The 15,935-nt window shown below is 40.5% G+C and overlaps 1 protein-coding gene across 3 annotated transcripts in view; it reads left to right on the top strand.

The window, feature by feature from the left end:
* phactr3a (phosphatase and actin regulator 3a) overlaps positions 1-15,935 on the top strand; it is a 34,150-nt gene that overhangs the window by 14,217 nt on the left and 3,998 nt on the right. Inside the window, exons 2-7 of one of the 3 annotated variants that reach the window (XM_005478245.4) lie at positions 5,822-5,983; positions 7,439-7,606; positions 8,428-8,643; positions 11,071-11,299; positions 11,542-11,792; positions 13,431-13,584. In XM_005478245.4, the coding sequence (XP_005478302.1) occupies positions 5,822-5,983; positions 7,439-7,606; positions 8,428-8,643; positions 11,071-11,299; positions 11,542-11,792; positions 13,431-13,584 (1,180 nt within the window). Of the gene's footprint in view, positions 1-5,818; positions 5,984-7,438; positions 7,607-8,427; positions 8,644-11,070; positions 11,300-11,541; positions 11,793-13,430; positions 13,585-15,935 lie in introns of all 3 variants that reach the window. The other 2 variants (XM_005478244.4, XM_005478243.4) reach the window with 2 other exon arrangements.

The raw sequence follows: 15,935 nt of genomic DNA, 5'->3' as shown, positions 1-15,935 counted from the left end.
TGTTCATAATTCTTTCCTTTTTTCCTCTTTAAGTATAGCTGACCGCTGCCATTCTTGATCTCAGCCTTTCGCTCTCATTCACACTCTGGTCATTGTATGGTGCTTCAGCCGTTCTGCTCCTCACTCTCTCCCTGCGAGATGATAGCTGTGTGCCCTGACTGTGGCTGGGCCCCTGAGGCAGAGGGGCTACAAACAGATGGCAGCACAGTTGTAAAGCCAGGGGGGTAAAGCGATGAGGTTAGCTGGCGTGGTAAGGAGGTGCTCCATTCAAGGGCACACTGTCCGTTCACAATGAGACTCTGTATGGTCTGCAGGGATGATAGACACCAAGGGGGAGGTTTGATGTATGTGATAAGGCCAGTGAAGCTCACATATATTATAGTTGTGTGGTGACAACCAATGCTAAAGATTTGGTTCTGAGATGTTCGCAGTATTTTGAGCAGTGTACTAATGAGAGTCATAATGTTTCAATCATAAACATGCCAACATACTAAAATGCAGACTATCAAGTTTTCCTAATTAGAATAGCATTTGGTGGCGCAGGTATTGGGCCTTTAAGGTATTGGGGCGATCGTGGCTGAAGAGTTGGCAGTTCGTCTTGTAATCGGAAGGTTGCCAGTTCGAGCCCTGGCTTCGACAGTCTCGGTTAATGTGTCCTTGGGCAAGACGCTTCACCCGTTGCCTACTGGTGGTGGTCAGAGGGCCCGGTGGCGCCAGTGTCCGGCAGCCTCGCCTCTGTCAGTGTACCCCAGGGCAGCTGTGGCTACAATGCAGCTTGCCATCACGTGTGTGTGAATGGGTGGATGACTGAATGTAGTGTAAAGCGCTATACAAATACAGACAATTTACCATTTTAATCATTGTATTGTACACTCAAAGGACACTTTTTTAAGTACACCTGTTTAGCTTCTCATTAGTGCAAGTATTTAAACAGCCAATCACATGGCAGGAGCATTTATGCATGTAGACATGGTCAAGACAACCTATTTAAGCTATAACTGAGAATCAGAAATGGGAAAGAAAGAGATTTAAGCGACTTTGAATGTTGTTGGTTCTAGTCAGGTTAGTCTGAGTGTTTCCGAAGCTGATGATCTACTGGGATTTTTATGCACAACCATGTCTGGGATTTCCAGAGGAAAAAAATTATAGTGAGCAGCAGTTCTCGGGGTGAAAATTTCTTGTTGATGTTGGAGGTCAGAGAAGAATGGCTAGACTGCTTTGAGGTTAAAGGAAGGCAAATATAACAAAAATAACCACAACCAAGATATGCAGAACAGCATCCCTGAATGCACAACACATAGAACCTGTGACACATGTGCTGCATGTGCTGTGTTGCATGGTGTGATGAGCCTCGAGTTCTGCTGTGACATTCAGATGGTAGTGTCAGCATTTACTGTCAGCAACATGAATGCAAGGATCTATCTTTCTGTCTCGTATGAACGGTTCAGGCTAGTGGTGGTTGTGTAATGGGTTCGGTGATATTTTCTTGGCATACTTTGGGTCCCTTAGTCCAAAATGGGCATCAGTTAAATGCAACAGCTGACCTGGGTATTGTTGCTGACCACGTCTATCCAATTATGAGCACAGTGTATCTATCTTCTGATGGATACATGGTTCTGATGTAGTCTGGACCAACATTGTGGCCCAAATATCAGACACACACATTTTGCTGTTTGAGTTGTAACTTAAAATTGTAACATGATGGACAAACCGTATTTTCTCCCTCACTTTAAGGGCTTTTCAGCATTGGCATTCCAGGTTTAAACACCTGCCTGTAAAATAAGCAGTCTTAGCTGTAACGCAGTGAAATAACGCAAACTATTATCGGCACAGTTTGATTCTTAGTTACTGTTGCCTTAATTGTGCAGTGCACTTCTATTTTGATTTGTGTCAGTGTCACTGAGTGAGCAGATCGGGTGTATTTAGCAAAGCAAGGCTTTGCCTCATGTAACCTCACTGCCGAAACTATGTCATTGATGTTATCTTACTACCCAGAATGAATCAGTTTCATTCAATAGCTCACAAAAAGCTTCAGAGTTGTATTTATTGCTCACTGATGCTCTTTTGCTTCGTGGTTATCAGTGTGAGAGCATAAGATTAAATGCTTGGGATTTATTTATAGTTGCACTTTAATTTTTGACTTTCTATTTTAAAATAATTGGTGTTTTATTTGTTAGCGCTCTTGTCTTCTCAACTAGGGGCTCTATCTATCTATCTATCTATCTATCTATCTATCTATCTATCTATCTATCTATCTATCTATCTGTATATACATACATACATATACATATGTATATATATATATATATATATATATATATATATATATATATATATATATATGTATATGTATATACATATGCGTGTGTGTGTGTGTGTGTGTGTGTGGGTGGGTGGGTGGTGGGTGATATCTTTTGCTCCAGAATGTGCTGACAAGCTGGTTAAGTGGGGTGTAGTCCCCAGTGGCACACTAAAGCGCTCTTTTTTAGTTTCCTTGCCAAGTCACATTATCATATTGCCTTCCTTTTTCCTCTCCTAAATCATTTCTGAGTTCAGACTTCACTGATGCTGCTTAGAGTCTACCATTTGTAGGTTATATTTACCTGTACTCCTAAGGTCAGGAGGTTTATGAGATGCCGGCACCTGATTGGAATTACACTGTGTGCAGCCTCGCGTTGAAGCTGAAGGCAGGCGCACAGCAAACGACTGACTGGTCCCCTGCATGAGCATGACACATGGATTTAATAAATCCTATTTACATTAGCATAGTAATTAAAATCGCGCATCATCCCCACACAGTGCATGTCGTCCATTCATGCTTATCTGACACACATTTCGATGCATCCCCATTCAGCGGATAAAGGAAATCTCAACGTGCACGCATGTGTTTTCACCTAATTCTCGCGCTTTCGCCAGACTCCTGTCATTTTCCCTGAATAACCACCCCCTCTATGAAAAATGAACAGTTACTTGATATGCATTATAAATAGCTGCTCCGTGATTGGACGAGGCCGGGTTCTACTGCAAGCTCTTCCGTATAGCAACAGACCCCCCTCTCCCCCCTCCCATCTCTTCTTTTCGCCTCTTCTTCTCCCTGGAATCCCCACCCCCACCACCCCTCTCTCCTCCTCCCCTCCATCTCCTTCCCTCTTTCAAAATGCAGACACATCTCGTCCTCCATGTGGCTTCACCATCTACCCACAATGCACTGGGTGCCGCCACTGGCTTTAGATGTGGCGGTGTCTGTATAGGGGGCTCCTCTCCCCTCTTCTCTCTCCTCCTCTCCTCTGCTTCGGCCTGACTCGCTCCTCCCCCGTCCACCCGGCACCCACTGCTGCGGCAGCATCTGGATGTGGTCGCCATAGCAACAGCAGCGGGCCTGACCCCACCTCCTCTCCCCTTCTCTTCTCTCTCCTCAAACACACACACACTCTCCCCCTAACGCAGACATACCCCTCCTACTCCCCCTCTCCTTCTCTTAAGCTTTTTTTTCTCTCTCTCTGAGCGACTGGGTGCGTTTCCTTCCAGCTTGACCTGGATTTTGCGTGCGGCGCCACATTTGCAACGCCGCATGTGTGACAGTGGTGATGATGATATGCCGAGATGGATGGTCAACTGACCTGTTTCCAGGAACTTTTAGGGACAAGATGCCAAACTAGAAATTTGCTTCTTTCATATGTCCCTCACCATTGCCTTTTTACGATCCCTGTTCCTTCAGTTTTCAGTTTTTAAATTTGTTCTTTTACTGTTTTTCTAACCTCCTTCTCTTCTTCTTCTTTTTTTATTGGTCTTTTCTTGCTTCTTATTCTCCTTATTTTGCCTCTCCTCTTCTGTTTTCCTTCCCCCAACCACTGCCTGCTTTTCACTTTCTTCTCCCTACCCATGTGCTTCAAGAAAGAAGCAAAGGCTGCAAAAAAAGAAGAAGCTTGAAACAGAGTCAGCTGTATCCACCCTCCTCCATCACTGTACTCCACATCACACCCTGAGCCACTCTCCAAATCCCCCCTCTTCCCCCCCAAAACTCCTTTATCACAAATCCTTGCCTCCTCCTCAGCTGATTGTTTGAACAACGCTCCCGGCATTGCGAAGGCAGATATCGCTTCATTTTTGTCACAATGACGCATGTAGCTCTTAAACACGTAGCACATATAGCATATTTCTGCTTTCTTGGCTCTCTTTGTAAGAAAATGCAGGCAAGCCAGCAGCAATGCGCACACATGAATCTGTAGACCCACACTTTGCCAGACATGAGTCATAGCCGCCGCCGTTCATTCAAAATACAAACTTCCTTTACGAAGAATGCGAAAAGCGCCACAGTCAACAGGGGCAACTCATTTACCACAATAAATAAATCGTTACAGTCATGGACCGTGTCGATTGCTACCATATGTTTTAATTTGTTTCTAAAACTGTTTTTTATCTTTTAAAAATGAGATGTTTGTTTGTTTGTTTCATTCAGTATCATTTTTTTCTTGCAGAACTCAACACAGACACATGAGCACGTGGTTCACCAGCCTCAGACACAATGTAAAAAGACAAGAGTCTACATAGTATTAAAGTATCATGTCTTTATAGGACGATCAAGACAAAATACAGATGTACAAAATACAAATGAAGCATTTTTTTTAAATGCAGCTGAAACATATAAAATCAAAGGTTTATTTATCCAGATAAACGATCTTTAAGGAAAATGTGCTTGGTATAAATTGAATGTACACCATCCATCCGTTCTTATTCATCTTCTCCTTATCAGGGTTGCGAGGGGTGCTGGAGCAAATCCCAGCTAACATAGGGTGAGAGGTGGGGTACACCCTGGACCAATCGCCAATCTGACGCAGGGCTGACACAGAGAGAAAGAAACCATTCACACTCACAGTCACACCTATTGGTCAATTTAGAAACACCAATTGACCGAATCCTACTAACTGCAAGAGGAAGCTGGAGTGCTTAGAGAGAACTCCACCCAGAAAGGCCGCAGCTAGATGAGGCAACAGTGCTAATCACTGCACCACCGTGCTGCCAGAATGTACACCAATCAAGTTCATTTCATTTGACCAGATCTTATAAAATGTAAAATTTTAGACTGTACTTGTATAACAAAAGTACATTGAAAATTTACATGTAATTAAATTAGGAAAAGTCTGTATTTTGGGTAGTAACAAAAAACATAATATACTGCATCTCAGCTGTATTTTGGACATTATGGAACATTTTGCAGGTATATACATACAGTGTGGGATACAACAAGTGACATATCAACATGAAGCACAGGAGTGGTGTAATAGAAATAAGAATGCTGACACAATACAATGATGAGCCCTGCCTTAAAAGGCATCTGATACTATTGTTGTTTTTGGGAAAAGAGCAAAACTGGCACACCTGTTGGTCTTTGGGGAAATGCTTCTTTTGTAGTTTTGTGAGGCTGTCTGTGTCTCTGTGCTTTCATATTTTGCCATATCTTGGACTGTGAGAGAGATTTATTTTGATGCATGACGTACGGCTGGGAGGGAGGGGATTCACAGGGAAATAGCAGCCATCAGGGAGCGTGCCTTGATCAAATTAGTCTTTCTAATTCAATCTGTTCACAGCACTTGGACTCTATCATGGTTTATTCACTAAGGTGAGCATACTAATTGGGCCCTTGCTCCTCTCTTTCCCTCCCTCTCTCTGTGTTTCATCTCTCACCTGCACCCCTCTTCCCCTTTGACTTTTCTTTGCCTTCTTTTTTCTGTTTCATTCACCTACAAATCCCCACCCACTCCGTGCTCAACTCATTTCGTCCTACTGTAAAACCTCTCCACCCTCTGTCATCATGCAGTAGATGTGGTGGACCAGCAGAGGGTGCTGAGGACAGGTTGCTTGGTGACTGGGGTGCACACACCGCCAATCCGACGTAACAGCAAGCTGGCCACCCTGGGGCGCATCTTCAAGCCCTGGAAGTGGAGGAAAAAGAAAAACGAGAAGCTCAAGCAGAGTTCCACAGGTAAGAGGAGAACAGGTGTTTGTATTTCCAGGTTTCGCACACGGTGAGACCTGTAAAAAATGTATAATTTTTTAAATTTAAGCCACATAGATGAAAAGCATGACATGGTTTATACTAAGGAAAGACCTGATACATATCTTTTAATCTTACTCTCACTGAATCAGATGATTGTTATAAGAGCAAAGCTGTAGGTGTGACATAATGTCAATTAAAATATTTTTTCTTAGAACAAAATGCATCACATCACATATCAAAGTTGAATGTTTTAAACTATGTTTCAGTGTTTCACATCAATAATCTCCTGTTTTTTACATCCCATTTTTTACTTTTACATTGTCACAGTGGTAAGCATCAGATGTTGTTATTAGAAAACATATTACCAGAGTCCCCAAAGACTTGTTGCCATCTGGCTGGAATATTTTGCCTGCTGTACAAGAGAAAGTATTTTAAACTTTTTCATAATTGAATCTATTGATTTATAAGTAGAGTTATAGTTTTTATCTTTTAAAATCGTTCATTTTAGTTTCGTTTTTATTACTCTCAATATTTGTTCAAGTCTCTTTTTAATAATATGGACAAGAATTTTTCAGCAGTTTGTTAAAAGTTCAGGGCAGACATTACAATTATAAACACTTTATGAATGCAAATTACTTACAGTCACGTAGACATCCCAGCCTTAAACCAATCCCAAAAGCTAAATGCAAAATGTATAAAAATTTCATTTATTAAACAATATTTAATATTTATTATAATTTGATTTATTATTTATAAATTTAAAAAAAAAACTTTTTGATACCCACTTTTAATTTTAGTTAACAATTTTAAACTTCTTTTTCCTTTTCCTTTAAAATAAAAGTAGATTTTAAACATTACATTTTGTTTTAAAATATAAGCTGTGAGTGAGCAAAATCTGTATAGGGCAAATTAATAGCTGCATGACAACCATCTTCAAATTTTGAGGCTAAAATGTAATGGCTGCGATATGAGATTGCTGCTGCTGCTGCAAAAATGCATTTAATGTTTATTCTTACTCAAAGTATACAGACCTTAATATTGATTTATCCCGAGTCACCTTGTGTGTCTACTTTTAAAAGCAGCATAATATTTGCTGAAGACAAGACTAAATGTGATGGTCTTGCTGTAATGGAGACTGATGTTGAATGAAGGTGACTGAAAGAGTGAATGTCATTTAGGGAAATCACAGCTGGTCACATCAGAGGCCTGCAGCAGTGTTTTTCAGCCCATCCTGCTGATAACTGCTCTCTAACTGGTCTCACCTGGACACCATGTCCAGTTAAGAGCTGCAATCTGATTGGTTATTCTATAAATTCAAAGCTAATTTGGAATAACTTAAAAACTAATTCTACCTAGCTTCATATCATGTATGTGTATTCTTATGGGTTAACTAATCTCTCCAACAAATGAACTACATTCAGTCTCATTCTCCATTCACAGATGTAGCATTATCGAGTGGCCTTCTATGCCACGACCCAAACTCCCCCACCCAAGGCTGCTGCTCGGATGGTGCGGTCTTACTTGGAGGATTTGGGGGACCATTGAATCCAAACCTCACAGTAAGCAGTGTGGAATACCTTGGTCCTGAGGAGGAGCATCCCCCTTCAGGTAGGACAATCTTCTGCTGTACTCAGAGTAAACTAATCAATGGAACTGCAAAAGCAACAGATGAGGGGGAAATGGATTTGTGAAGTGGCTGGATGTCTTTAACCCAGCATCAAAAGATCAATATGGTATAACGTTGCTGCAATTTGATAAAATGCTTGAAATCTGTCTGGGGGGGGAAACGAAAGGAAGGGAGGAACTTTATTTTGTTACCTTCCTGCAAAAGCTCACAAATGTATGTTGACTTTAGAATTAAATTATTGGTTTATGTATTTATCATAAGGGAAGCCTTGAGTTGGATGTAAACATTTTGCAATGCAAGTGTAATCCACTGTGCTGGCTTTCTCAAATGAAACTGAGACGCTTGTTTATGCACCCATTTTCTACACTTTGTACCAGTAGAGGGCAGCAAAGGCAAAGGGATGTTAATCTTCATGCTCAGCCCACACAGGGTTGGAATAATTACAAAACTACAGGAAATTTGTGAATGCTTGCACGCATTTGGAACTGGTGGAGCAAATAAGCTCATTCTGTTAATTTTTTAAAGAGAGGCTTTGGCAGATTTTAAGTGTCAAGTGTTTAAATCAGGCTGAAACTGTGAGGAATTTTCATTGACTTTGTATTTAGCCAAAGTAAATGAGAGTTTGCATGGTTTCTCCACACATATTAAGTATGATCGCTCTGTAACATAAGTCCATAAACGAGCTGTTTCCAGCTTTTGGAATCAATTAAAATGACATTTTATTGATTCTGTGCTGTGAAACTCTTTGATTGAGACTCTTTGAATAAATGCCTTTTTTTCCTCCTTCTTTAACGTTCTTCAGTAGCCGCCCCTCTCCAAGACTGTGAACGGGTGGAGGAGAATGTGCGACTACCGGAGGAGGAGGGAGATGAGGAGGTGCACCCTGCAGGGGATTTACCTGAGGGACTGCAGGACATGGGAGAACAGATGGAAGAGAGATCAGAGGAAGAGATTCCTCCAGGAACTTCCCCACCACAAGTACCTCCAAAACTTTTGCCCCAGCTGAGCACTGGAGATGGTGAGTGCTGAGTAAATAACTGTCATTTTCATCCACATGCAGTACTGTGAAAACATACTTACCCTCTTCTTGATTTCAGAATTTAGATGATCGAACAAACTTTAATATTAGACAAATATACCCTGAGCAAGTACAAAATGCAGTTTGTAAAGGATAATTTAATTTATTAAGGGAGAAAGGTTATCCACACCTACCCGAGCCTGTGTGAAAAAATAATTGCCCCCTAAACAACCTTTATTGCAAGAACTGCAGCAATCGAGCATTTGTGACAACTACCAATGAGTCTCTCACATTCATGCGTCCAACGATTAAAACAAGTCATTGACTGCTGTTATGATGTTCTTTTTATGAAATGCTGTGATAGGTTCACGCCAGATTTAAGTGGAAAAAATAATTCAAAAAGTTCAGCTTTTGTCTTGTCAGTCCACAGAATATTTTCCCAAAAGTCCTGGGGGATCATCGAGATGTTTTCAGCAAATGTGAGACGAGCGTTTGTGTTCTTTTTGGGCAGCATTGGTTTTCTCCTCAGCACACTCCTGCAAGTTTTGGCTATTTTCCTATTGTTGAATCATGAATACTGACATTAACGGAGGCAAGTGAGGCCTGCAGGTCTTCAGATGTTGTTGTGGGTTGTTTTGTGACCTTCCAAATGAGTTGTCGATGGGCTTTTGGAGTAATTTTGGTAGGCTGGTCACTCCTGGGAAGGTTCTCCACTGTTCCAGGTTTTCTCCATTTGTGGATCATGCCTCTCGGTGGAATCCCAAAGCCTTAGAAATGACATTGTAACCCTTTTCAGTCTGATGGATGTCAATGACTTTCTCATCTGTTTCCAGATCACAGCATGATGGGTTGCTTTTTAAGGTCTTTTAGACCTTAGACTCACTTTGTCAGACAGGTTCTATTTAAGTGATTTCTCGATTCAGCAGGTCTGGGTATGGCTCATATTTTTAGTATTTACTTAAGTTATCTTTGTCTAATATTAAAATATAAAAATTGTTTGGTGATCTAAACATTCAAGTGCACCAACGATCAAGAAAATTAGGAATTCAGAAAGAGTGCAAATACTTTTTCACAGCACTGTAAGAGCTGTATAAAGCATATCTCTATCTGAACTCTATGCTGGTAAATACAATTGAAGCAAGATAACAAGCAAAGACATTTATTTTTAATAAGTGTAAATGTGATGTGAATGTACTCTTTAGAGTCAACACAGTGCAATGCAATTAAACACCAATGGACTATTTTTGGAAGATGTGCTTGACAGTCTTTCCTCCATCATCAACACCACTCAGTGGTGGAGGAACTGTTTCCTTTCCTTAACTAAAAGTACCAGTACCACAGTTTTAAAATACTGCATTAAAAGTAATAGTCCTAGATTTTTAAATGAAGTAGTAAGGCGTATTGAAGTGTATCAGTAGGATTTTGCTGTTTTAGGTGGTCAAGGTGGAGATGATGGAGACCTTGAACTCCTCTGCCTGTAGTTAGGCAGAAATTGTTCAGTAGTGATGTGCCGAGGGGTCAAGCCCCTTCACAAAGTCAAAATCTGAGGGTTCATGAGATCATTAAAACAATGTAAACACAAATTTGAACATATTTCTATATGTTATCTTTCATTTCTTTGAAATATTGGATAATATTACTTCTTTGGGTTTTAAAAACTATTTAGTAATTTTGAAGAAATATGTCTCTTTAGTGAAACAGCTAACAAGTCATAGACATCAAGACCCTGTATTACCTCAGTCATTTGTTAAAAAATATCCAATCTTACCAGTGCTTTAATCTTTGACGCTATATTAGTTTCACATGTATATTAATGTAAAATATAAAAGATGATGTCAAGTAAACATATCATATCAAACAAATTAAAAATGAGGTTTTTCTCTATTGAAATTTCAGTTTTTTCTCATGCTCACCTGAATTGAAACTTGTGCTTTTGACATAAAATATAATTCCATACAACAGAGGTGCTCACATTTACTGATGGCCAGTTAATCAAATGCATGTGACTAGCAAAACCTAGCTGCTACTTATATCAATCAGTAAAGGTAAACGTGTTTTTCACACACTGCTTCTGGATATATGCATGCATTGTGCAGCTTTTGGTAAATGAATAATAACATACTATACCTGCCTGCTAAGGACCATTTGTGAAATTTTTTATTATGTCCTGATAAATTAAACCTTAGAACTGAAAGAAAGTGTACTTTCTTTTTCACATCACTGTGTGGTTCTTAACAACTGCAGAGCACAAATATCAATCTCATTTCTTTGCAAGAAATCCTTGCAAAAACCTTATTTCCTTCACACATGCCATTCTCTTGTCGTATTTAGCAGATGTGAAGAAATAAACAAATAATAAAGAAATAAAATAATATGCTAAAGATAGATAAGAAGACATTAAATAACCTGATTATCTTCTTTTGTCAGATTCAGGTCCTGTATCACTCCCTACTCATCTGCCCAACTCCTACCTCCCCAAGGAGCCTCTACCCAGGGCCACAGAAAGTCTGGCCTCAATGACCCTGCCACTAAGAGGGCCTCTGGCCAACCCCTCAGGGTCCCCACATCTAGGCAATATGATACACCCTCCCATGCCCCCTAGCTGCATAATGGAGGAACTGCAAAGAGCTTTCGCTTCTAAGAACAGACAGGAGAGGTGAGTCTGAAGTGAACCCATACAGCTGTTTACATGTGATTTTGCTTTTTACCATTGACACTGGATTGCTACTGAGCTCTTTTGTTGGTTTATCACTATTCTACTATGTCAATTTATGACTTCATCGTAATATAGTCTACGTCTAATATACTGTGATAGTGTCTTTTAAATGACAATGGCCTATAATTTCCTCATATATTGCTTTTAAATCCACTGTCCACATCCACACCATGTATCCTCAGTGTCCATGATGGGTGTGAGCAGGGCTCACCCCCGCGGATGTGGTGCTCCGACGGACGGCTCTCTCGCTCCTGCAGCTCAGATAACCAACACACATCGTCTCTGGGGGGAAGTTGTTTGGGGATTGGAGGGTCTGACTGGCCCAAGAAGGAGGCAGAGGAGAACAAGGAGAATGTGCGGCTGGACCAGTGCTTCTCCAACACCTCAGGCGTCCCCACCGACTTGGACGGCTGGAACGAGTCTGTTATCTCTGGTGGGTTGGCCAATGTAAAAGTGCATGCAGAGTTTGTACATTCTGGTTTTGAACACGGTGCACTTGTTTTACAAATGAAACATTAACACTCAACAGGATGAAAGTCTTACATTTGCATCAATTTTAGGATTTTTGAGTAGGTTTACACTCATTATGGGCACGAATGTTCTGCTCATTTCAGGCTTTTAATGATTTCTTTTAATTGTTGTTGTTTAAGAGTGGAGTGATTGTACAGTATACATCTTTAATCACTTTAAAAACAAGAATTAGGTGCACAAGTTTGAATTTATTTCTCATTTTTTTCTAATCCACACAGGGTAAAAAATATACATGTAGGCTTAAATTTAAAAACACAGTCACTTACATTTTTTTGTAAGTAGTGCTTCCACAGTGTCTTAACGTGACAAAGCCAAGGCCTATTAACTAGTAACCTATCATTAGTGATCATGAGATCATGAAATAGGAAAGTCCAGATTTAAGAGGGAGAATTGTGCAGTTATAGAAGTTGGGAATACCTCTTGGAACCATTTCTAGACGACTGCAGGAGTAAAGGTGAGAACACTGTGCCAGCTGTCAAGCATGGTGGTGGTAGCACCTGCTCAGGGACTGCTGTCAGTGGTGAGCTATGCTTTAAATATGGAACCACAAAAGGAAGCCAACCAATTTAAATGAAGTCTACCAATTCTGCCAAAAAGACTGGTGAAATATCCAATCAGAATTATGCCAGAAGCTTGTTGATAGCTAGCAAAAGTGTCCAGACGAGGTCCATCTCCACGTGGGACATTTAACCAAATATTAGTTGGTATATTTGTATGTATATAAGCCTGTATGTGTACTTTTTGGCCCCATTTCTTGTTTAAAGTGATTAAAGATGTATGCCAATCTATGCCAATGATGACTGTATGTAAACTTCTTACCACAACTGTAAACCCACTGTCCTCCGTACCATCTGGCCACAGGTTTTCTTGCTGTATTAGTTACTTTGTACAGCTCCATTACCCGGCATTTAAGTATCTTTGAGCTTGCCGTTTTAGATTTAAGTTTTCACTAAACCGCTCTAAAAGCCTTGAGTTAAATGAGGAGTCAATGTTGGATTTAGATTAGCGAGGTGACATGAAACACAGCTCTCCACAGAGTGCTCGTGCATGTTGTGGCTGCATGTTCAACTTTAGCTTAAAAAGAAAGGTTGACAATAAAGATGTTCACAGAATCAAATAAAATAACAAATAATAATAAGTCTTAAAATTATTTTTTTTCTGTAGCTTCATCTTGGCATCAGAATAATGCTTGAAGTAATGTCTTAATGTCCTGTTCCACTTGTTCTTATTCACCTGTTGTGCATGAGGGGCTTGGTTACTGGTGATAAGAAATACCTAAACACTTCATTTTCAAGTATGACCTTTACCATGTGTAAGCCACTGTCTTATACTACACAGCAAAACACCCAAGTTTCTGCCCAAATATTTCCAAACGCCACTGTAAACAAATGTCTGTTAGTGTGGAGGTTTGGATGAGATAAAGTAGCCATTGGCAGCCATTGTTAGGATATGAATAGGAAGAAATCCCTTACAAAGTTCTCCAAAGTTTAAAAATAAGTGACAGCGCTCTGTGTTTTAATGCTTGCATGCGTGGTTGTAGGCACACTTCCTCGCAGGCTAAGGAAGGAGTTGCTGGCTTTCAAACTACGAAACAGGCCCAGCAAGCAGGAGCTGGAAGACAGGAATATCTTCCCAGCAAGGAGTGATCAGGAGCGCCAGGAAATTCGCCAGCAGATTGAGATGAAACTCGCCAAGTAAGCTGAAATATTCTTTTGACTGCTGTCTGTGGAGTATTAGTGATTAATTTGTCAGAATATCTGCAACAAAATCTTGGTCATTTTAGAAAAAGCAGTTTAGGTGATGTACGTTGCCTTGTGAAGATATCTTTTAATTCATTAACACCAACTTTGCTGGGGGGGGGTTTTAAAGCCATGGTTCCATATTAGTGTTGTGCAGTCTCCATGTAATTCATTATGTAACAATGCACTGTAAGCCCAAAAAACATCTGGGCAGTGTCTTTCCAGGGTAAACTTATATTCTTAATTGCCTCGGTTACACAACAGCTAAGAGTAGGTGGAGGTGTGAGATAAACATTGGCTCTAACTGGATTATCCGAGTCTTTTGCACAGACTTGATTTATCTTGCACAATCTGCTCAGATTGCTTATGTGTAGTTCTTTTTTTTTTCTTACTAAAGGTCAGTTCTTAGTTTTGGAACGTTTTGTTATGTTCTTAGTTCTTAAACTTAGAAGTTGCCCATTGTGGTAATAGTACATCTATTCAAGCAAGGTCAAACCGAATAAAACAATTTAATTTATTCTGCACAATAAAAAAAATCTCATGTATCAGAAATTCTTAGATGCCTTTAAAAACCTGCCATTCTTCAGCTTTCTGGAGTACAACGAGTACAGACAGACATTGCTTCCAGGAAATGTCTCTGTACAAAAGCGCTGCCAGGACATTAATAGAGCAACTGTTTTTTTCTTTCTTTTCTTTTCTAATGCAAGTGAGAAACTTGATGTTCAAAGACTAACAGCGGAGGTCTCGTGTCACAAGACTGGGGCTCTTTAACACAGGCGTATCAAACAGGGGCACGGCACACTGTTGCATAACCTGCTGTGCAATAACTCCCAGCCAAGCGCAGAGTGCCACCCACATTTTCTAAAGAACAAGATCTACAGTCTGTCTGCGGGAGAACTAATAATACTCCCGCCTCCTCATTTTCTTAGATTTACTGGAGGAAAATATATTATTATTTGGGGAAGAGGGAAAAAGGTTTAAAGCATTCTCGAGCAAAAACACTCAACGCAAAGGTGAGGATGGAGCATGGATGTAGCTTATATAAGCGGGTCTATATTTCAAGACGGAGAAGTTCCACTTGTAGCACAGCAGTTGTTACATAAAGACTTATATACAGAGCACTGGCTTTTGCTGAACTACTCCTTCTTGATTTCATTTTGTAAAGAATTCAGACAGCCATAAATCAGTGGTTTAAGGATCAGTGGGGATACCCAAAGCAGTCTTATTTGTGTGAACCTCTCCACTGCCCGGGTTTGTAGAATAATCTGGGTTCAATTCAATTCATATGAGTTAAGCGGCAGAGAAAAAAATCTACCTCTCTGTACTCATGCTGAATGATCATCCATCCTGTCAGTGATAGATGACCTTTCTATCTTTAGAATCGCCCCACCTGGCACTTGTGCTGCAGTCATACTGTGCTGTTTCCAATCTTAGCTCCTGACACTATTCAATAATGCATCTCCCCATGCGCTCCCTCTTCTCCATAAATGTCGGGGAGTTATAGCAGCAGAAATAATAGCAGGAGGGGGTGGAGGGTTTGCTACTGTACTTGAAACATGAAGGAAGCTTGGAATGGCCATTTTCGTCTCCTTGTTGCAGTTGGCAGCTGAAACAAAAGATCGAGCGCCTCCATCAACCACACATGGGCGTTTCTATTGTTTGGATTTTTTTGTATTCCTCCCCCGGCAGGCATAGTTGGGTTTTCTATTTTAACTCATTTTTCTGCAAACATCTCAACTCAAGTGTCTAATGGAGATCCCTAAACCGATGGGCGTTTATGCGTCACTGCAGTATTCTGGGAGATCCCTTTTAAACATCTTACTTCTTCTCGTTTAGAAAGCGGTGGGTGATGAAGCGTTACAATGAGTCAGAGTGTTGCCTCATCCGTGGATATTCAGGGTTCCCCAAAATATAAAATCTCCTCACTTGAGAGCAGAGGGGTAATGTAGCTTTCGTGATTCATACATCTTACAAGGAAATCTCATTTGCCCACCAAAATAGCATCCAATTTTGACAGTAATGTGTTATTTATTCAACTCACCCACAAAGACTAAAAAAAATATAATTAAGGGGCTGTTTCTAAAAATAGCCACAGCTTCTGCATGAAGCGCATAGGGCTCTTTGTGGAGTAGTGAAATCCCCTCCCCTGTGTTACTAGGCAGAAGAGAGAATTTGTGCAGGAAGACTGTATTGTCTTAAGGATACCAAGTATCGTTGCTAAGCAACAAGGCGACCAGGTCAATAATATAGTGGCTGGTGGCATCCACTAGGGCATTGGAAGCGATATTCCTGTTCCATGTGTTTAA

Source organism: Oreochromis niloticus, linkage group LG20 (genome assembly GCF_001858045.2).
Source record: "Oreochromis niloticus isolate F11D_XX linkage group LG20, O_niloticus_UMD_NMBU, whole genome shotgun sequence".
Lineage (NCBI taxonomy): Eukaryota > Metazoa > Chordata > Actinopteri > Cichliformes > Cichlidae > Oreochromis > Oreochromis niloticus.
Note: the sequence above shows the minus strand (reverse complement) of the source record. Positions and strands in the feature narration are given on the sequence as shown.